This window comes from Saccostrea cucullata, unplaced genomic scaffold, assembly GCF_032062105.1.
Source record: "Saccostrea cucullata isolate Sc308-1 unplaced genomic scaffold, CSIRO_AGI_Scuc_v1 ctg2116, whole genome shotgun sequence".
Classification (NCBI taxonomy): Eukaryota; Metazoa; Mollusca; class Bivalvia; order Ostreida; family Ostreidae; genus Saccostrea; species Saccostrea cuccullata.
The window spans coordinates 54,574-78,313 of NW_026940728.1; the positions used below are offsets into that span (position 1 = coordinate 54,574).

The 23,740-nt window shown below is 34.0% G+C and overlaps 1 protein-coding gene across 1 annotated transcript in view; it reads right to left on the minus strand.

The window, feature by feature from the left end:
• Window positions 1–276: 276 nt before the first annotated feature.
• Window positions 277–23,740, minus strand: part of LOC134256047 (neuroglobin-like) — a 39,208-nt gene continuing 15,744 nt past the window's right edge. The window contains exons 2-3 of the mRNA XM_062738636.1: window positions 18,671–18,902; window positions 277–836 (exon numbers count right to left, since the gene is read on the minus strand). Coding sequence (XP_062594620.1) covers window positions 579–836; window positions 18,671–18,902 — 490 coding nt within the window. The 3' untranslated portion in view covers window positions 277–578. The remainder of the gene's footprint in view (window positions 837–18,670; window positions 18,903–23,740) is intronic.

Here is a 23,740-nt window from a genome sequence, read left to right on the forward strand (position 1 = left end):
AATCTCTGCATTATAATTTCGGAATATCTTCCTATGTAGATGATGTTTTGAAAAATATTCATTTGTTAGGTAGAGTGCACGGTAAAAAATAAATATGTACCTATCAGTAACATACAGACCTTTATCAAACCCAGGTATCCTTCCATTTGAATAAGAATTGGAACGAATTGTTGACTCCAGTAAAGTAAATAATGTGAGAAACTCCAATTTTCCACAGTAAAAGCGTTTTGTTTTGACTAGAAGACGAGAAGAAGAATTCTGTGTCTTAGCACAAGATATATTTTATTCAATATTTACATTGAAACAACCTATTGCTTCATATCAGGACTTCTAGGAATGATTTTTTAAAACAGATCCGATTATACATACTTTCTAAGTCAGTTTATTTACATTGCAGTTTGATCAAATTAAGTCAATTAGAAAGGGGAAGAGTAGAAATTTTCCTTCTTACTAAGTCAGTTTATTTACATTGCAGTTTGATCAAATTCAGTCAACTGGAAAGTGGAAGAGTAGAAATTTTCCTTGTTAAAATGAAAAAAAATCGTTAATATAAATACTGCTCGCTTGTCGTTTGCTTGTCATTTTTCTTCAGGGTTTGCACTTATTTCGATTTTCGGTAAGCTTTGATCAGAAGAAACCCCATTGGCTTGATCTGCTTCGGTTTTTATGGGTGATTTTGAGGATTGTAGTTCGTAACACTGATTCTTGTCGAGATATCCATTGCGTAGTGTAACAAGAATGAAGTCGATTGTTTTAGTGTAGACATTTGCCATATAATCTGTATACCGATCTCCCAACGTTATTTTCACAGCCTCCAGAAACGGTTCTTTGATTTTCTGAAAATGATAAAAAATAATTATTATAAGATAATTGGAACACTCGCATATTTTTTTACTACGTGTATTATGTAGAGATGTAGAAAATAATGAATGATTAAAACACTTTTTACTGTTATTATGATGTTAATAATTTTAATTACACACTACATTACTTTTTACATTATGATATTTATTATTTATTAGGTTTAATTACGAGGGGTTATCAAAAAGTTCGTGGACTGAGGCTATAAAATTAGTACTATGTAGTCTGTGCTTTCACAATTTATATGGAACATAAAACAACAAAAAATAAAGAAATGTTGAAAATTTTAGCTTGATACGTTCATTATATGCCAAATTATTATAAAATAAAAACGACATTATATGATCACCCGGCGCTGTCGTCGTTTATTTTCATGACGTCTGACGTCATTGTTTATTTCAATGTCCTCTTCTTCTACCTCATGCATTTTTTTTGGATGAGATTCCCTGGAGCTGAGTAAGGACTTCAAACCGTCTTGTTTTTATGACTCTACAATGTCATGAACTGTGGCTTTCAGTAAATATAATATTCCAAATGGATTTATACATTGGGAGAGATCCTTGATTCATTGTGCCAGTATACTTTGCTTTTGAGAGTTCAATATCTACAACACATGATCAACATCATTTTTTTTTTGACGCGATTGATTTTTCACACCTTGACTACAAATGGACATTAACTGTGTATCCCTTTTCTCTCTGAATATATTTTGACATTAAAAGACAAGTATTCTGGATGCATATTATTTCTCTGTAGCCAGTTTAAACATTTCTTAGGTCTATACCATTTTTTCAGGGGCAAAACTTGATAGAAAGTTGGAAAAAGAAACACCTCCCCCCTTTTAACGTCATTTTCAAGGCCTCATTTGTTTGGACATCAAATGTAAAATTTACGATAAAAATTCATAGAAATTACAAAATGCAGTGAAAATTTCACATTTTATGGAAAAATTGTGTCCCGACACATACCTGAATTAACGGGATTTTTGGATGTAAAATATTCATATCAAAAGAGTTTTTCTCAGTTTCACATAGGTCGCAAAAACGTCGTGTTCGAGGTTGCGCCGCCTGGGCATACCATTGCTTACAAAAACATTACTAATTTATTAAAAAATAAAATTTATGATTTATGGTTTATTCTGTAGATAGAAAAGATGACGCTTACTAGATATTTTAAAATTCATTGATGTGCCTAAAGCGGTTTTAATTTTATACCGCTAGTCCACGAACTTTTTGATAACCCCTCGTATATTTATGAACAGTGTTGATTATCACATCGCATAACAAAGTGCGGTATGGGCTCTACCATCAATAATGTATAAATGAATATGAGCACGTGTGTATAATTGTGCGTAAAATTTCCATAATTTATAGTTTGGCATTATAATTATTATAATAGATAAAACATTACTTTTGTTCAGGGTTACCAAAGAATTGTAATTGGAAGCTTTAGAAAGCCAAGTTTGTAATTTAAGTTCATATTTAATAGCATTTTTTAGAAGTCCCCAGTTATTGATATGCTAGTAAACATAATTCCGAAAAGCAAAAAAAAAAAAAAAAAAGTATTGTCAGTATCAAGTCTTCACCCAAAAATATTTTTTTTCATGATGAATAATTTTTCTGAAATCTCTTTCATACGTATGTTACTTTAACTAAGGATTAAAATGTTTGTATATTGTCATTTTGACCAAAAACCTGGCGGCTATGCTCATTATTCTTCAATCAGTACTCCTTTATAATTCTTGGTACGCTTAAATTTGACAGTTTTGTTACCTCCTGCTTGTTGGTTCTCTAAAAAAATATGTTTCAGTGTAACAGACGTACTTAATATGGTTTTAGAATACAATGACCCGGTCATTATATGGCTCGGCATCGATTCCCATAAAGTCTAATCTCCTCAACGTGGACCAAAGTCCTTCACTGGATTTATTAATGGAATTTTGTCTCTCTCCATTTCTTGTATTATCGAAAATGAAAAGGAGTAACCTGAAATTGACTTGAGCAATGACTATGCGAGCACAGAAGATGGACGGTGACATTGACTTTGTAAATCCCAATAAAGCCCCGGAAATAATCTCTCTGCGATCGATCCAACTTCTCTTGTGACGGAATGCATTCCTGATTGCTATACTTAGCTTACTTTTATTCATTTATTAATTAATGGAGGGGAGGGGCAGTATAACCCAATTTATCACCTCGTTAAAATTACGACATTCTGTAAAGAACCCTCTAAAACATCAAAGGTGGGATTAGAACAAACTACACTACCTCAGGATGCTACTATATAATTATGACTAATCTACTTTGCATTTCTTGAAAAAAAAAGAATTTTGAAGATTTTTCCCATGTTCTCTTATGTAAAACTTAAATCGCTCATAATGACTCCAACCTACCCCTAGGAGTCAAGTCATGTTTTGAATATGCGTGAATCTACGCTACACCGGTATGTCAAGAAGTTTTCACTTAGGTTCCATCTTTTCTGACTCTGGTTCTTTAAAAGAATATAAAATTTCTTCACCAAATATTCAGTATTTTTAAACCATCTTCCCAGGATTTCTCTTAACCCAAGGTACTTGATTTGTTTAATTATTGGCTCAATGTTCAAGAGAAAAAGATGAAAATGTTAAAAGTTTAATATACGACAACGACAGACGACAGTTGAATTTCTATCAGAATAGCTCATGAGAACATGTGGCTCATGTGATCTAAAATTAACAACTGAAACATCTTTTTTTCCAAACAATTACATAACAAATAGCTGTAGTGACTAATGTTGTATATGGGTTATTTAGGGGTTTAATTGCTTCACTTCGGTTTCACAAGCATAAAACTCGGGTTTTATCTGAGCGTAAATTCACCGATTGCTTTTAGGAAAAGCTTTTATAGAGTAATTGAAAATTTTCCAAGTTAGAGGCCTGGGTCTCATTAAGAAGTTTTTAGATTGATTGTATGGTGTTTAACGTCCCTCTCGAGAATTGTTCACTCACACTGAGACGCCATCACTTGCCGTCAGAGAACTTCAAAGTTTGTCTCCACTAGGCACTCGAGGCCATTGAGCAGGGGAGGGATTTATTCGTGCCAGCACCTACTGCGACACGGAACCTCAGTTTACACAGATCATCCGAAGGACCGGTCTCCACGTCCCACAGTGGGAGTCGAACCCGCGATGTATAAAGGATCAACTCCTTACTTTGCGACTCTAAAGCAGACGCTCTAACCATTGCGCCACGCAGAAAGAAGCTTTTAGAAAATAAGGGCATTGTATATTACTACACGGAAACTGTATTAAAATTATTGCCATTTGTGATCAAAACGTGATATGGTCTTTGAGCAAATTCTGTTTATACTAAAGTTGTTTAACATTTACTAGCATTACTATTGATTTATTGATACCTCGTACACGTAGGTTTGCGACGCATATTTCTAATTACGTCGGCATATACTTACGATACTAAATTAATTATATATACTAACACATCGTTATGCAAAGATTTACCATTAAAGAACTGGTCACACTTGAAGACGAATATAGATATGCAATTCCAGGATATGCAGGATATGTATGTACTTCACATGTACCCTCTTACTTAATTCTTAGTGCGCAGGCTAATATATTTCTGTCCCGACCCTCTCATTTACTGGGTATATAATTCAACCGCCAATGTCGATACATGAACTTTTAGTTAGTGTTCTTTTCCATGCTATAGAAAGTTGTCGAGTTTAATAGAATGTTGTCCTTATCAATATCCGAACAACTTTGGCTAAATGCATTTTTTCTGTTTTATTTATTTAAAGTTACAAGGCATTGATCACTTAGAGCGTATTCCAAATGGTTTTATATCTCTGTGTCATTTTGATAATTAATTGGAACCAGACTTCAAAGTATGTTCAGAATCACCGGAAAGCGACAGCAGCATTCTAATCATTAAAGTCAAATATTTCTAGCCATTATAAAAAAAAATATTAGCAAGTAAGTGCATAGTAATGTAGAAAGTCCGATTTTTTTCCCCCTCTACTGTTAAATCTCCTGTGATTTTGAGGAACAATCTACAAATATAACTGGTACATTAAGAACAAAACTGCGGCAATTCTGCTTCAACAAAAAATCTAACTGAACATTAAACCGCCGTCTTGTGAAGACACAGTATTGATTCGTTAATAGGATTTTCCAATTTCACATGATCTCAATCCGATTTAAAGAATTATGTTCCCAACGTGCAACTAATAAGGAACTTCATTCCTTCGAGTATACTAAAATCTCTAATGAATCCCTTATTTTGCGATCCTTGTTATTTTGAGACACTGACCCGAATAAAGACGCGAGTAGAAGTAATCAGAAATCAACCGCTAAAGTAAAATAAGGTCTTCCTTAACAGTGTATGCATTTGTCTCCTAGTATATAAATCTAGCCCCCAGGTTTGATTTTTCAGTATCACGTTTCATTTCTTTGTAAATAATCATGAATCTTTGAAAAATAACTTAGCCCTCGGTTTTCTGCAATTTAGCTGGAATAAGAGACAAATAATCCATCTTCACAATATGATCAATCGAGTACCGCCATAAACCGGAACCTCTGACCTACAAATTTCCCTTCCTGGCTCATCAAAACCGTCAATTCATTTCTCTGTTAACACGAAAGCAGATTTATACACTGAATTGACGACGGATTTTCCCGTTATTTCCCGATCATGACAAGGAGCGCACGGTTGGTCTGACCGGTCGACAGGGGATGCTCACTGCTCTATGGTACCTGATCCCACCTGTTTTGGAGGTCTATGTGTGCTCTGCTCCCATTTTGTAATGTTTTATGGACTTTCCGTCTTGAATACTGTTCGTTTTCTCCATATGTGGGTCATTTTCAAAAAAAGTCTATTTTTTGAATTACATATTTTGAAAAATGAAAGTGGTTTTACTATGATTTTTTCAACTTTTTTTGAATAATATAGTAATAAACTACTAAAATCCACTGCATTGCATAAAAGAAAATATTTCTTTTATAAAATATTGACATTTTATCTTAGTCATTTAAACTTTAATGTCCTTCCTGTTACTTTCATAAAAAGAGCTGTAAAACTCTATTTCAAAATTTTCATCAAATTATCTTTTGTATACCGTTAATAAATGAAAAAATTATCACTGAATGCCAAGATGTTTGACATTCATCTAATATATGAGCGTTTAAAAGCATGTCAAACTACCATATACCAAACAGAAGCAAAATCTACGGGTTTTTCTTCATGAAAAGCCTTATTGCGGAATGTTTATATGCTATAGTTGAAAAAAACATTCTTGTACATTATTTTTGTGATTAGAATAAACAGTTACAGAAAGTTATTTAAACAGGTGCTCTGCCAAAGCAATTTAAACTAGGAAAATATACTGGTAACAGTAAGGACTCGGGTAACAGGAAGGACAAAACAGTAACAGGATGGACAAAACAGTGTAACAGGATGGACAATGAAATCTACATTTTAGATAAAAATTGACTTTTTTTAAACTTTATTGGTTAGGAAAAGAGAAATAAATGTAGAATAAAAAAAATGATTTTGTCAAATCTGGCAAATTTGAGACAATAAAAGACATTTATGTCCATCCTGTTACGAAATTTAATTCTAAAGTGCTATTAAAATATTTATCAGTTCAATTTTTGTTTATTAAAGGTACTCTATGCTGTTGCAAAACTAAGAGTTTTTCATAATTTTAAGAAAAACAAATGATGAAACTTAAATAGGTATATAAATACCAGGATAATTTGTCCCTCCTGTTACAATTTTTGTCCATTCTGTTACAAGAGTGCATGTTTAAGTTATAATGGCACAATTAGAAGCACTAACTTATTTCAATATGATTTACGAAGTTTTTTAACATGTGTTACTAGACTTATATTACTTAGAAAAATAAAAGTAATTGTTTTTATTGTTAAAACTCAAGATATGAAGTCCAGTTTTCCTTACTGTTACCATATTAATGGTAACAGGAATGACAGTAACAGGATGGACATTTCTCATATAAATCACCGGTTATTTATTATAACGTACTCTTTTTGCATCATCAAGACATTGAAACAGTTTCTTTGTAACTTAGTAAATCTGATTGTTTTAGCAGAATAAACAATTTAAAGAGTATTTGCATATTATGAAGGTAACAGATAGGACATATTTTCATTATACTCTACCAATAAGACAAAATTATCGACCTTTGAACCCTTTCTTTACTCACTTTCAAAACATGGCGCTCATAAACTTGAGACAACAGAAAATGATGATATATTGTGGATCATGAAAGCAGTTCCTAGGAAAGTGAGATATCTTTTATTTTACCATTTTCTTTCTGATAACAGGAATGACATAAACTGGTGGGACATGTCACTTCCTGAATGTTAAATGCACGATACTAGTATTTAGTGGGCGGCATAAGTAAAACAATCATATTAAATTAATCTGTAAATGAATTCAATTAAAATGAGGTGCAAAATTTGTACATATCTTCACAGGGTAATATTTTCCGCGTTATAAAATTTTTGTTGATGTGACATGGTTTTACTGTTAAATTTTACTCGGAATGCAGAGAATATTTTTTATAAAACACCTGGGAGATGATCATAAAATTACTTATAGCTATATGACCATGTATATTAACCAACGGGAAAAAAATTTCACTCTAAAAAATGTTTTCCTATTATTCTGATCAAAAGACAAAAAAGTGGACTTTTTTGAAAATGGCCCATGTATCCTTCTTACAAGAAAGCCGAGACAGATTTACATAACATAAATTAAACAAGCTAATTCAGAGAATTCGTGTCCCCCGCTTAGGGAAAAAGTCGGCTCCCCCTGACTGAATTTGTAGAATTATTAAATGTATACATGTATACTGAAGGAAATAAAATACATGTATGTCAATATGCATATAAAGATTTGATTGCTTATTCTTTATTATGTGTATAGAAGATTTTTTATATGGAATATTTATCACACTGTAATGATGATTTTATAACCTCATAAATTTTTCATTTCACATGCTGAATACTATCATTTAGTTAAAAAAAAAGTATTTTAAAAAAAAAAAAAGGTTCGACCGAGATCCGATCCCGGGACCTCTCACATTTGAAGCGAGAGACATAACCACTAGACCACGGAGTCGCTTTACACGGAGTGAAGTATATGCAGAATTGAAGTCACATACATGTATATATTCATGTTTTCATGTCCGGTATTCTCAAAATTTTACACAATCCATGGTGTTTGATTTATTTAGCCTTTATTAAACAGTTATAATAGATGTAATAAGAACATAAAGTCCGCCGAGAACCTGTTTTATACGCAATAACTCTCCTCATGCCCCTGCGCTAAAAATAGCGACATGTAATACTATAAATACTAATAAAACAAACGGGGCGGGGCACTTTGAGAGGGGCGAGAGACGTCCTAGGGAGTTTTGGTATAAAATTACATTGCATAAGCTCAAAATCTTCTTGAAATATCGCCCGGAAATGATAGTGTTACACACAGACAGAATGTATAAATTTACGACCTTGAACTTTGACCTTTTGACCTCAAAATCAATAGGGGTCTTCTTTAGGCCACAGGGAGTTGTTATGTAAAATTTCATTGCGATAGCTCAAATGGTTCTAGAGATATCGTGTGGAAACGAAAGTGTTTTAACAGACAGAATTTGCTTATTTATGACCTTGACCTTTGACCTTTTGACCTCAAAATCAATAAGGGGTCTTCTTTAGTCCATAGGGAGTTGCTATGCTAAATTTCATTGCAAAAGCTCAAAGGGTTCTCGAGATATCGTGTGGAAACGAAAGCGTTACAGACAGACAGAAAGACGGACGGACACACATTTGGTTATATATTGGGTACATCAAGTCCAAGTCCTATTGGATACTGCTTATTGGATACAAAAAAAGTGTACACACGAGAGAGCATTATTTGGGTAGTTACTGTTCAAATCTTATTGGATATTAATCCTCGTGTCCGTATTTTATTGGGTTTTTTCTTATTGTTTTTTATTCATTTCAAATTTATTATATATTTAATATTTGCTGGTAAATTCAGACAAGACTGAAAACCTTTGGTTTTGAACCCATATTTTTGTCAATTTCTGTGATATAGCTCTTTTATTGTAACACCTAACTAATTTGTTCTTAGCAATAAGGATATACACCTGTATATTTCAAAATAACTAATATTAAAATATATGAATACCTAAGTGCAAAAAAATTGAATTGTGAAAACACAACTCAACACATCTCAGACTCTGTTTCTTGAATAACAAAATTAAGTATTTATAAGGAGAAACCTTTTTGAGTCATGACCAATTAATAATAATATAAGCAAATGCCCATTACATGGTGGACAGAATGAAGGTATCCAACAGGCATTGGACAGGTGTTCTATATCTGTTGGGTTGTATTTTGACGAAGGGATTAAACTACCCAAGAACAATTGAACATGTGTACATTGTCCAATTCTATTTGGGTTTCTTGAATCTCCTCATCAAAATACAACCCAACAGGTAATGGACACCTGCCCAACTCTTCTTGGGTATCTACATCCCACCCAACAGGTAATGGACACTTGTCCAATTCTTCTTGGATTTCTTGAATTGTTTCATCAGAATACCACCCAACAGGTAATGGACATCCGTCCAACTCCTCTTGGATATCTACATCCCACCCAACAGGCAATGGACACTTGTCTAATTCTTGGGTTTCTTGAATCTCCTTATCAAAATACAACCCAACAGGGAATGGACACCTGTCCAACTCCTCTTGGATATCTACATCCCACCCAACAGGTAATGGACACTTGTCCAATTCTTCTTGGGTTTCTTGAATTGTTTCATCAGAATACCACCCAACAGGTAATGGACATCTGTCCAACTCCTCTTGGATATCTACATCCCACCCAATAGGCAATGGACACTTGTCTAATTCTTGGGTTTCTTGAATCCCCTCATCAAAATACAACCCAACAGGTAATGGACACCTGTCCAACTCCTCTTGGATATCTACATCCCACCCAACAGGTAATGGACACTTGTCCAATTCTTCTTGGGTTTCTTGAATTGTTTCATCAGAATACCACCCAACAGGTAATGGGCAGCTGTCCAACTCCTCTTGGATATCTACATCTCACCCAACAGGTAATGGACACTTGTCCAATTCTTCTTGGGTTTCTTGAATTGTTTCATCAGAATACCACCCAACAGGTAATGGACACCTGTCCAACTCCTCTTGGATATCTTCATCCCACCCAACAGGCAATGGACACTTGTCTGATTCTTGGGTTTCTTGAGAATCCCCTCATCAGAATACTACCCAACATGAATGGACACCTGTCCAACTCCTCTTGGATATCTTCATCCCTTCAATAGTATATAAACTAAAAGGTATTGGACATTCTTCTTGGGTTATTCATTTTTTTTTTCATAAGAAAGAAAACCCAATAGGTATTGGACATTGGTTCAACTCTTCTTGGATATTACATCCCAACATTAGAAGAAAACCCAACAGGTGATGTTTACCTGTCCAATTCTTCTTGGGTTACTTATACCCTTCATTAAAATTGTCAGATTGTCTTGGATATTTATACTCTTGCATTAGATTGCAAACCCAATAAGTACGACATTTACCTTCCCTAGCTGAATTCAAATTTATCTGCATAAGCATACATAAGTCCAAAACATATTTAATACTTTAATTCTAACATTCCACATCTCATTCAGTGTACACTTCACAAATGATAGGAAATATATAAGCATTTTGTGCCTAAACTATTTGGCTTTTAAAGAATTTTATAACCATGTTTGCAAAATTTAAATTTAAATATTGGAACTTGGAGCAAGTCATTACAGGTAGAGCAAGATGCTGAAAACCATACTGATAAATAGATCACACCCTTGATAAAATATTTGCCTTCAGTTGCCAAGATTGTGTTGTATTATATGGAAAATTTCTATAATCCTGTTTATTACAGATACATGTACAATGCATATTTTCCCTGTAATAATAAAAATACTTCTGATGTGTAAAAGAATGGATTAAATAGTCACCGATGTTAAAATATATTACATGATCTCATTAATCTGGTTTGGAAATCACAAACTTAGTTTTGAAGCCGATAAAACAGTGTCGCACCAGAAAACTCAGTTACAAGTACAATGAATGAATTCGTTGTATCAAAACTTTAAAATAATTGATGCACTATGTCCTAATCTTTTCGACAAATCAGGATAAAGATATTGAATTAAATCATCACTGTTATAAGTCTTAGAGCTAGAGAAAAGTCATTACATGCCCAAATTTTACATGTAAGACTTTGATCCTATATTTCAATAAATGTCAAAATGGTTTTATTTTTGTTTCTGTTCAATACTTTCTTCTTCAGGGTCTCTCATGGCCTATACTGTATGATACCTCCATTGACCCTGCTCTTTTATATTGCCATATGTTTATCCAGTAGCAGTGGTTATGCTCAGGCAATCTTTGAAATATTCCTCATTTCATGCATCTCCTTCAGTTCTGCCTCTGTCCATTTTATTCATTCTGCAATTAGATGAAGGCATTTCTTTGCCGTATAAAACATGTTTTTCTTGACTACAGCAAGATCACCCTTTATGTTGATCAAACCCAACCAAGAAGTAGAAGTATATTTCTTATTCAGAAATATGTAATGATAAATAAAATGGAAGAAAAACTAAATTCTATCAACTCTTTTTTTCTTCTATGTCTAACTGCATCTTCATCCTACCCCCATCCGCCATAATTTTATCAAAATGGAATCATCATTCAACACACAAAATGATGTTGCATATTAATTAGACAGTATGTTAGTTTCTGATTGTTAAGAAGTAGATTTTACACCTATTTCTTGCAAACTTTAGACTTCTAATGTAACACTATCAGTACATTAGGGGTACATAATCTTCAAAAACATCTCTACACTTAATGATAAAGCTTTCACATTAGTATTGTTTTTAGCCCAATGGTTCTGCTAAAGAGGATTTAAAATTGACCCAAACCTTACTAACTGCTTTGAAATTATATTGACAGGGACAGAGACACACTTGACACTCCATCCCCCCTTCCTGGGGTATGCTTTGCACAAAATTTAATTAAAATTGACTAAGCTGGATAGAAGTTGAAAATATGAAAAATTACAGTCAAACAGATTATGAATAACTTTCAGCACATCAGACATGAAGTAGTGATCCTTAAATAAAATACACCTACAAGATGAAGCTGTTTTATTCCTTTGAAGTGATATCTAGTATTGTTTCTTTTCCTGTATGCCACCTCTATCAGAACAAAATGTTATACATGTATTAACATAACCTATGACCGTATAGTACCCCAGTATTTACTTTACAATTAATTAAGTTCTGGAACCAACCCTCAGATGCCCTTAAAACAAATGATTCTAAACTGGCAAAGGTAAAGGGCATCTGAAGAATTTAAAATAAAATGATAGTACAAACAAGCAAACAGTGTGCATAAAAATGTTGGCAAACACTAGGAAAAATACTAAGGTACTTTCTCAAACTTAACATGAATACTAAAGAGGTTTTATGTAGCTGTATTGCACATACCAAAAGCTTTCCTGCAGTTAAAAGTTGGTTGCCTAGTATAGTTATGTAGTATGTACAAGTTTTCTCTTCTAATTTAAGAAGCGAAAATGTCTCTAAAAATCTTATGGTTGGCATGAAGTATTCCTGTTCATTTTACTGATTACTTACAATTGTCCTTTTTCTGAGGGTCATCTTCTGATGGGTGTGTTCTCTGCAATGTTCACAATTGAAGTTCCTGTTTACCTGTTACATATTGAAAATCCGCAATGAACATGATTATGGTTTTGATTTCCATTTTAATTATTGATTACTTTTATAAAAAAAAATCTAAACCAATTTATTGTAACATAATACCAAGAAAAATATTTATGTAATATAAATGGAAAAAAGGAATCATTATCTCCAGTTATCCTAAAATCACAAGTAAGCATTAATCATATAAATTCACATATGTAAACCCATTAGCTTTTTGTGCCATTAAATCATAGTCATCGCTGTGCAATAAAGGAAATCAAGTACTAATCCACAGCTTTGTGGCAATAAAGTTACTATCCCCGAGTAAAAAGTGACAAGCCCAAATATAGAGGCAAAAATTAAAAAGTAACATTGAAAAAAATTTCATCGTGAAAAAAGTCAGGGGTCCGTTTCATCAAAAGTCGTAAAGTTAAGCCTTAACTTAGGCGTACTTCCGGGGATTATGCCAAAATTTGTCTAGCGTAATTTGCGTTTCACCAACTGGCGTAAGTCTAGTCGTAAAAGATACGCTTAGTCACAGAACTAAGTCCTTGACAACGTTGCATTGCGCTGACGCAAAAACATAAACATTGTCCAAAGCGTACAAACATGTATAAATTGTAGCACGTCAAAGTACAGAATAACACAAGTTATAGATAAATTAATACTTGCACTAATTGAAACATGCATGGGTTTATAGTGTTATGTAAGAGACATGATTTTTGGAAATTTAGTTACAGCCATACCCCCTCTTCCCGAAATTGATACAGGTTAATAACTTCGCCTTTGATAATAAATTTCATGATTCGATAAATACTGATTCTACTGACAAATACTAATAATTAAGTTTGAGACAGAATACGATTTAAAAGTTTTAATAAAAAATGTATATGCAAGCAAAAATAATGAAAACAAAATGCAAACGGTTTACATATGAACACATTTTGAGTCAAGAAATAAATTTTACAAGTTTACTACTATGGTACATGTAAGATAATCCTCTCTGTATTTATTAATTTTTTGTCAATTCAATTGATACATAATTGTTCAGTTATAGAAAAAAAATTCTTTACTATCTACAGATTAAATGCGATGTATCGTTTTAAAAGTACGCAGAGAGAGAGAGAGAGAGAGAGAGAGAGAGAGAGAGAGAGAGAGAGAGAGAGAGAGAGAGAGAGAGAGGTTTGGAAAAATGACTACAAAGATATTCTTACAAAAATTCTCTGCTTGTGTGGTCTCTGTCTTTAAAATTTAGTTACAGCTACTCTTTATTTTGTTTTCATTAAAATGTAAGTAATGCAGGGAATCAAAAACATGTATATTTTCATCTTATATATGCTTTATATGCGCTCAGATTATCTTATACTATGTAAGATTTGCTCTTTTAAACAAAATTATGAAAATTAAAGATGTCTTCTGCATCAATGTTTGTCTGAGAAAAAAAATTAGGAATAATTCATTCTTGAACTTAACTGTGTAATTATCACCGTCTTACATCGATATTATAAAAGCAATAATTTATTACCACTTTCAAAAATCTCTTATTGTCTATGAGACCCCAACCCCCTCCCTGGGTTGGGGTCTATGATTCGCCGGGAACAACACTTGTCCCAGATACCTAGGAAAATAATTACTTTCGTCCTTAACTAAGTAATATGTACATTCAATGTTAATTAATCTGCAAATTCGGGAGATTTTCAAGCGGGGTGTAGATATACAGTTATATATGTAAATTGATTTACAATACCTTAGACATACAATACCACAATCAAATGTGTTTGAATGCATTGTCAAAACGTAAGAAATCTCTAATAAGACCATCTTTTCTTCTCAGCAGAAATTTATCAAAATATTATTTGAGTACGTTATTACTCAAATCAACTACGTCCCCAAGTAGCTGTAACAACCCCCCCCCCCCCCCTCTTCATAATATGTATAATTAAATAATGCATTGTATGTATTTTAAATTCTTCTTAGAACCTTACTTTTTCTTTAGAACTCGCTAAAATTAATAAAAAGGCCTTATTTTAACTTTACGCCCATAACTTACGCCTACCCATGAGTAGACGTAAAATTTTGGCCTAAATTTTGTCAGGCGTAACGATACGCTCTTTAATGAAATGCTAATATTCGTGCTAGTCCCGACTTTACGCCGGCGTAGCGCTACGACTGGGCGTACGACCTTTGATGAAACGGGCCCCAGGGTATTAAGTACAGATGATTCTTTTTAAAATTAATGTTTAATTTAATTTTCGGTAGTAAAATTTAATCATATATAAATTAATGATTTAAAAAAATGAAAAAAAATTAAATATTCCTTTTCTGGTCATTCACTAGGTCGTCTAATTAAAACGAAGCAAAAATCATTTTGTTTTCATCTTGAATCATTTAAAGCCATATATGGCGTATGTACAATGAAAATTATTAGACTAAAATTATAAGAACTTATTATTTGTATCATTACTTTATATAAAGACAGCACTTTTCCGTAAATTACAAAATCTAAGTCCATTGCGTTCTAAAGATATCACAATTTGATTTGGATTCTTGGAATTTTCTCCGACTCGGAAGAAAATACAAAAGATTTAAATAACACATTATAGAGAAGATAAAATCGTATAATTAGATAAAACGAGGTGTTCTCCGTGCTCCGAATTGTATGAAAAGCTTTAATTTAAATGTATTAACTATATTTCTTTACTTAATTTTGTATTTTTCAAAAATATATTTTCTCAGTTACACCATATATGGCTTTAAAAAAACGCTACATAATTGCATGACACTTATCATTGAGCTGATTGAGTGAATGTATATAATTTAATAATGAGATATCTGTGAGGCATATATGCACAAGCAAATATTGCTTTATTAAACAAAGGAAAGGGGGGAATTCAAATTAGGAAATAAAAGATTGTTTTTAAGTAATTAAGTCTTGTAGTACTGCAAAATGGATGCAGTTGTCGAGATTTATGGATAATATGAGCATGCTGTCTGGAATATTTCCATATTAGAGAATTTAATAGCAAAAAAGAGTGAAAATACCGGTGGTGCTTTTCATGTATTATATGTGTATTTTAAAATTCCTAATAGCCCAAGGGGATTCCTCAGTGCAGAAAACCACTAGCCCCATCCTCAAAAATGGAAGCCCCGGGTGTAGCGCGATGCTAATTACACACCCATCATGTGAAATAGTTATAGTAGCCCTATATCAATTTCAGTATTGTTTTAAATTAATTAAAACAAATGACAAAAACAATAATATAAAAAAAAATCAAAATAAAGCAGACACTCAGTCAAAATCAAAGACAGAAAGAAGCACAGTTTTGACTGAAAGTTTTTCAGTAATACAATGAATCTCTTAAGTTACATATCAGATGAGATAAACTTACATACAATTATTTAGTTGTTGTCAATTATCCCATTTATCATCATCTCAGCCCACTTTGCGATTGTAATACTGTCTACATGAACCGATAATTTACAGCTGATTTATGAATACACGATTGTTAAAATTTTCATTTCCCTTTCCAATATACATTGTCAGAACATACTTAGTTGGTTATGATATAAAATTAAATAATAAACACTTTCGATCGATTAAAGATTATCTAACAATATACGATCATTTACTAAATACTTCTCGCCCTCAAGAGAGTTAAAAAGACAGAGAAAATTCAACATACAAACAAGTACAACTTAGGATTAATTGTTCCGATATATCTATTTTAATTTTGTGCACAATTGTTTTCAAAATTACATTAAAATCTATTTTCCTTAAACAAGAACCCAGCAATGTATAAATATTAATCGAATAAACTTACCTTTTCTCTTGTCAATCAGAAAATCTTGTTGACATTAAGTGTTTCTTAGTCGCCATATTTTTTTTCCATGAAAACAAACGTTGTTATGATCAGGATCAACGGAAGTTGATTTTCGGAACTCTCGAAAATTTAGAGTTCCGAATGTAAAACTGAAACAACAAAACACGGTGCGTCCGTGAAAGCAACTTTTTTGGACACTTTTTTGGACAAATCGTCGTGTCCAAGTTTTGTTGGGTACTAACCTGCAAATACCCAATTAGGGTGTTTTAAGCATATTCAGCGACACTTCTTATTGGGTATACCCAATAAGCAAAAAGTACCCAATAAGTACAATCTTGGCATGAAAAATACCCAATAAATGCACTCTCGTAAACACGGACGGACAGACGGACGGACGGACGGACAAACCCAAATTAATATCCCCCACTTTTCAAGCGGGGGACAAAATGTTTGACCATCATTTCAGTCCCTCTATAACATTACCCCTTATCCAACGGCCATGAATTTCACAATTTAAAAAGAGGAACCCTTTCATATTATAACCATACAATTTATCTATCTGCTAAATATATATATGAAGGTGGTAGGTAATTTTTTAAGAGTGGCATACATGCTATGTTTTTAATCTTTAGAGCATTCCCTTACACCAAACCCCCACACATTTTATTCAGAACTGTAGACGTACGTGGAATAGACAGATGGGGAAAAGATACTGCTTTGATAAAATCCTTTCTTGATGTAATGTGAAAAGAACGAACAATTTTCGTATTTATACGAACCCATAAAACAGTAAAAATGTGAACTGGGCAGGCAAGGCCGTATCTAAACACTGCAAAAGCAATCTGGTGTCATAAAAAAGCATCCTCTGTTGACAAGAAGCATGCGCTCCTTGTCTTGATTTGGTATATGGAGAATCCATAAAAAATTAAGTATTATATCAACTTGTATGAAAAATGTTAATCAACACGACCTAAAAAGAGACTGTATTGGCAGACAAGTTCATTGTATTGATTTTAGAATTTGCGAAATGTTGACTTTAAAATATATTCTTGATACCAATATAAAATCAACTTATATTTCAGGCACCCTGCATCATTTTAGAAATTGATCAAGTAAAACGTGCTCTTGTGTATCTTATGTAAATGTGATAATGGTGTATTGCTACTAAATTGGTCGAGTTGACGATAAAGTTGAAATCTTCACATTTATCATAAAATAAAAAGTTGTAAAATTGCCAGCAGTCTTTCTGTAGTAAACGTCCATATATGAGAAATATGAGTCAGATTCTGCTATGCCCTTTATTAGTTAAATCGGTATGATTCAAACCTTTTGTTAGTTCCAAAGTGAAATTTCATTCTATAATATAATTAATCAAAAGACAAACTGCTTAATTGAAACATGTGAAGAAAACGAACAATATTCAAGCTCAAAAGTCCATAAAACAATACTAAATAGGAGCAGAGCAAACAAAGACCTCCATAACATAAAAGGTGGGATCAGGTGTCATAGAGGAGTGAATATTCCCTGCCCATCGGTCACATCCGCCGTGTGCAACAAGTATGAAAAACACCAGTAAGCATTTTATCTAATATAATGATTATTTGTTCATGTGTTTGCTGACAAGGTCATTGTATCGATCATACAAATTACGAAATGATGACTTTAAACGATTAATTGTATGTTGATTAACGTCCCTCTCGAGAATTTTTAACTCATATGGAGACGCCATCTCTTGCCGATGGAGAACTACAAATTTTGCCCTAAACAATGCAAACGGGGCCTGTGAGCAGGGAGGGATCTTTTTCGTACCAGCACCTACAGCGACATGGGACCTCCGTTTATACATTCGCATCCGAAGGACCGGTCGTAACGTCCAACAGCGAAATTCGAACCCGCGGCGTAAGAATAGACTCCTTACTTTACGACTTAAGAGCAGACGCTAAACACTACGCCACGCGAGCGAAGACTTTAAACAAGACTTCTTATATGATGCAAGTCAAGGTTTGCTCAAAATTGACATCAACTGAAAAGCCCATTATATTCAGATGACTGTTAAGCTAAGGCCCATGTGTCTTTTCCTTTTTTATAATTTGAGAAAATAGCAGTCCTTTATTCATGTTGCGCAAATAGAAAAAATGGAGAAATGAAATTTTTAAAGAGACTCATTTCTTTTACACTTACCGCGAAGTTTTCTGAACTGAAGTCTACGAATCTTTGATGTGTGGCCCCGGTACGGTGGAGGTGGTCTGTGACGTAATTGTAATTGTCTATATTTGAAATAGCTTCATCAACTGTAGTCATTACGAAAGTTGCATGTTGTTCTAAGGCCTCATTCTGTCTCATGTCGTCTTCTGTTTCAAGTTGTGTAAATTTAGTAAATACGTATTTTAGATGAGAGTTGGTTTTGAAGAGTCTGAAAATTAAAAGGAAGATACAATCATTAAATTGATGAAACAAGTTATAGGACACACTTTCTCTGTCACAAAGTAGAATGTTTTTAGATCTGAAATAGTAATAAATGTGGTTGATGAGTTCAAATTATCACGAACTATTCCTCAATTACTATACCTAAAAGCTTAAATTAACGTCAGAGTAACACTGGTGATGTAATTGCGTAAAAGTTCTGGTAGGGAAGAATTCTTGAGGAAGCGCAAGAGCAATAAAATACTAGAAATATATTGTAGATGTCCATTTGTGCACATTAGAAAACCGGAAGTCTCTGTCGAGACTGTAGCTCTACTGGTTTATACTTGAAACAAAGGAAGAGAAAAGTAGCAGTTGGGACTAGAGACTTTAAAACAGCAATAAATAGAAAAATGATCCTTGCCACTTATGAAAGTTATAACCGATGCATAGAATTATGTATCTTAGTATAGTCTACCTGTGTGCCAAGTTACGAGTATATAAAAATCGGACCAAAACTGTAGGAAGAGTTGCATTTTGAAAGAATTTCACAGAAATTTCTAATTTAGTAACCATGGCAACACCGTTCATCGAAAGCAAAAACCGATGCAGAGAATTATGTATCTTAGTGTAGTCTACTTGTGTGCCAAGTTGTATTGAAATTGAATTGAAACTGTAGGAGGAGTTACTGTAGCATTTTGAAAAATTAATTACAGACAGACGGACGGACGACGGACGCATTACTATCGCATAAGCTCTTCTGGTCTCTGACCAGTAGAGTTAAAAAATGGTTTTTCTAAAAAAAACAAAATTAAATAATTCATCTGCTTAATCGTTAATAAAGTCACTGACCAGTGCTCTTGAAATGAATTCCCTCAAGTCTAGCTTCGAGGAAATTTGAAAATGTTTCCTTCAAATCGAGCTCGAAATTTCTCTGCTCAGCGAGTTCCATATAAACGGTTATGTTTAAATAAGATAGTTCAAATATGTCCCAATATTTACAGACGATTTGTTGTTTTTGTCTCCCCGCTTTCGCGAAGCGAGCGGACATATATAAAATATCGTCTGTCAGTCCGTTACAAAAACTTTAGGCTTGGTCATATCGTGACAAGGCTTTCATATTACAAATGTATGTTACTTGTGACAAGACCTTTCTATGTGACAAGATATTTCCGAGCATGCTGTGATCTCTGACCCCTTGACCTTCACGATCGATTAAAAAAAATCAACTTCGGTGATAACTTCCTAATGATATAAGAAAAGGCGTTCATATTTGACACAACATACCATAAAGAAATCTCACCCACGAAGACACAGAAAGCGGGGGACCACAATTTGGATTTGCTTGTTCGTCCTTTTTAGAATTTTTCACCCATTTAGAGACGTCATCATATACCGGTATAAATTTGATGTAAACAACGATTGCCTTGGAGGAACTGTTGCTACCTATTCTTTCCCATCTCTAAAGTTCAGTTGCAAACGAGATTCAAACTCAGGACCTTCCAGTCCTTATCCACCCATCTTTGCCTAGGTGTGGTCTTTTGTGACAAACGGACTATTTATGATTCATTAGTATAAAAAATATCTACATGGTAAAAAATATAAGACTCGAAAAAATGTTTAAGCCGTGAATAGTACGCAACGGAGCATGTCACGTTCACGGACGCCTGGACCGCGTGATACGCGCATGGGCAGAACAGGACGAGGTCATGTAGGGGGAAGGGTTGGGTCTATTTTAAAAAAATACACATTGAAACCTAATTTTATATCGCGAGATTTTATATCACCCCTCGTAGCTGGGGAAAAATTGATTATTGTTGGGAAACAATGTATCCTTGGTTAATTGTTCAAGGTGAGGGAAATCGGAAAGTGTTAAAATGAGGAAACTGTGAAAAGGTTTGGGCAAACCAAGTTTTTTTTGTTAATAAAGTAGAAGTAATTGCACAACTACAGAAACTCCTGGGACAGCCTAAGCTCCCTGTTAACTTCATGCCATTAGATGGCAGAGTTTTAATGAATCCGTTGACGAAATGTTTGTGTGATAATTCAGTGTTATAGCTACACTGTGCAACTTTGCAGCAGAAACAGTCCCTAGCTCAGGGACTTTCAAAGTACTTTTCAGAATACAAAATATGTAGGATGGTTGTTTTAGTGCTTCAATTGCATGAAGTCTTGGAGTGTTTGAGTGAACAGTTATAAAACATGATATTGTCGTCATTGATATTTAGCCACTGATAGACGCTTCATTAGGAAACTTGATTCTCTTGAGGGCAAGGATTGGTCAGCACAAAGGGAAATAAGATGTTGCAGAATCCGTGTACTGTAAACTGAAGAGAACTCAGTGGTTGCTAGTTTGAAGGAGGAAAGGCTTATCCATTATTAAGATAAAGTCTAGAGAGATTTTGTAGTCTGACGGAAAGAGGCAAAGCCCAAGTAAAGTAAAATCATGAAGTACGAATTCAGAACAAAAGACAGTTAGATACTTAATGACTCTGGTCTTGTGCTAGGGTTCTTGGTACTTTATGATGCCCAGGAAATTGAATCAGACGGTGCCATCGAAGCCCTTGGTGTGTTCTATGGTGAAGAGGAAACCGTTAAAATAGGACATGGGGATATAGAAAAAGAGCTCCGGGAAGAGATTTATATGGTTTCAGATCTACTCAATGAAAAAAGAAAATAAAAGGAGAGTCGTCTATGTTCAACAGATATGGTTAGAATCCTATAAAAACCAGAAGTCTCTGTCGAGACTGTAGCTCTACTGGTTTATACTTACTGGGGACTTGAAACTTTGCAACAGCAATGAAAAAACAATGATCCTTGATTTAGTCTCTTTTTATGGCAAGAATACAATAAGACTACAATGGAAGGACTAGCCTTTTAAAAAGAATTTTACAGACATTTCAATTTTAGCTACCATGGCTACATCACTCATCAAGAGGGACAATTGTGTATCTAAGTGTAGTCTACTTGTATGCTGTTATGTTGAAATCAAACTAAAACTGTAGAAGGAGTTGCATTTTGAAAGTATTTCACAGAAATTTCTACATATGTATGTATAGTAAACACTGTTCATCGAGATCAAAATGTCGCCCGCGTGGCGCAGTGGTTACAGCGTTTACTCTACAGTAAGTAGTTGATCCTTAAATCGTGGGTTCGAATCCCACTGTGGGACCTGGAGACCGTTCCTCCGAATGAAACCGTATAAACCGAGGTCCCGTTTCGCAGTAGGTGCTGGCACGAAAAAAGATCCTCTGTCTGCTCAATGGCCCCGAGTGCCGAGTGTAGGACAAATATTTGCAGCTCTCCATCGGAAAGTGGTGGCGTCTCTATTTGAGTGAAAACTTATCGAGGGGGACGTGAAATAATATGCAATCAATCATTTAATCGAAATCAAAATTGATATACGAAATTGTGGGACTTGGTGTAGTCTTCTTGTGTGACAAGTTTTAGTGAAATTAGATCAAAACTGTAGAAAGAGTAGCATTTGGAATGTATTTCACAGATATTTCTATTTTCAGTAGCCCGTTCAACGAAATCAAAATCGATATACATGTACAGAATTATGTATCAATGTAAAGTCTGCTTATGTGCCAAGTTATATTTAAATCAGACTAAAGCAATAGGAGGGATAGCGTTTTGAATGTATTTCACAGAAATCTGTAGTTTTAGTAACAACGACTATAACGTTTATCAACATCAAAATTGTGTATCATATTATGCCTGCCTTCGAAGAAGGGAGGGCATACTGCTTTGCTGCTATCGATCGGTTGGTCTGTCTGTCGGTCCACCATCGGTTTCCGTTCATTTTCTTCGGAGATGTGGATCATATTGAAATGAAATTTGATATTACAGATTTATGATAAGAATATCTAGGTCAAGTTCTCTTTTGGTTACGATCGGGTTCATTTACAGTATGTTACAGTATGCCCCTTGGACTTAGAAAAATTCCAATAATTTGCTGTTTCCGTTCATTTTCTTCGCAGATGTTGCACATATTGAAATGAAGTTTGGTCTACAGATTTATTATAACAATCACCTTTCCTCATCATAAGTACATACAGCTGCAGATCTGTAGCGTTATGGTTTTAATTTATATATTTGTGTTTGACCATAATGGTCAAAGACAAATATATAGAACCATAACGCTACAGATCTGCAGCTAAAGTACATATATATGGCATTATATGCTTAGATCGTCGGCGTAATACCCAGCAGCAGAGGAGATTTTCAATGATTTTTCAAGGAATATAATCATTAAAGCCCCGTCCAAACATCAGAACCCCTAATCCAGGGGTCATGAAACTCGCAATTTCAGAAAGGCACTCTTCCTCATCATAACTTCTGGTATGTACTTCATCGGCTTAATGCCCACGTGCAGGGAAGATTTTTTATTTTTTGAATTAATTCTTTTTATTTATATACTCAGTATTCATTAGAGCCCAACCACAACATCGGAACCCCTGACCCAGGGGCCATGAATTTCAAAATCTAGGTAGAGAGATTAATTCTTCTTGATACCATGCTACATTTTTTATTTATTTATGTTATACAATTATTTAATACAATTTGATTGCTTGATGTCCAGGAGTGAAGAAGATTTTTATGCCGCCGGATAGAAAGATCCCGGGGATGTATTGTTTTTGTTCTGTCTGTATGTTTGTCCGTTTCTGTTTGTTGCGCATAACCATTGAGTGGATGGGTCTTTGGCTTTAGTACTTCACGGGCGTATTCTTTGTGACAAGACCTTTCTTTAGGTACCACCAGATTTAACCTTAACCTACTTTTACAAACAATATCTCATTTTAACCTTGGCAATCACTTTCGAACAGGGTAGGGCTTTCATACTTC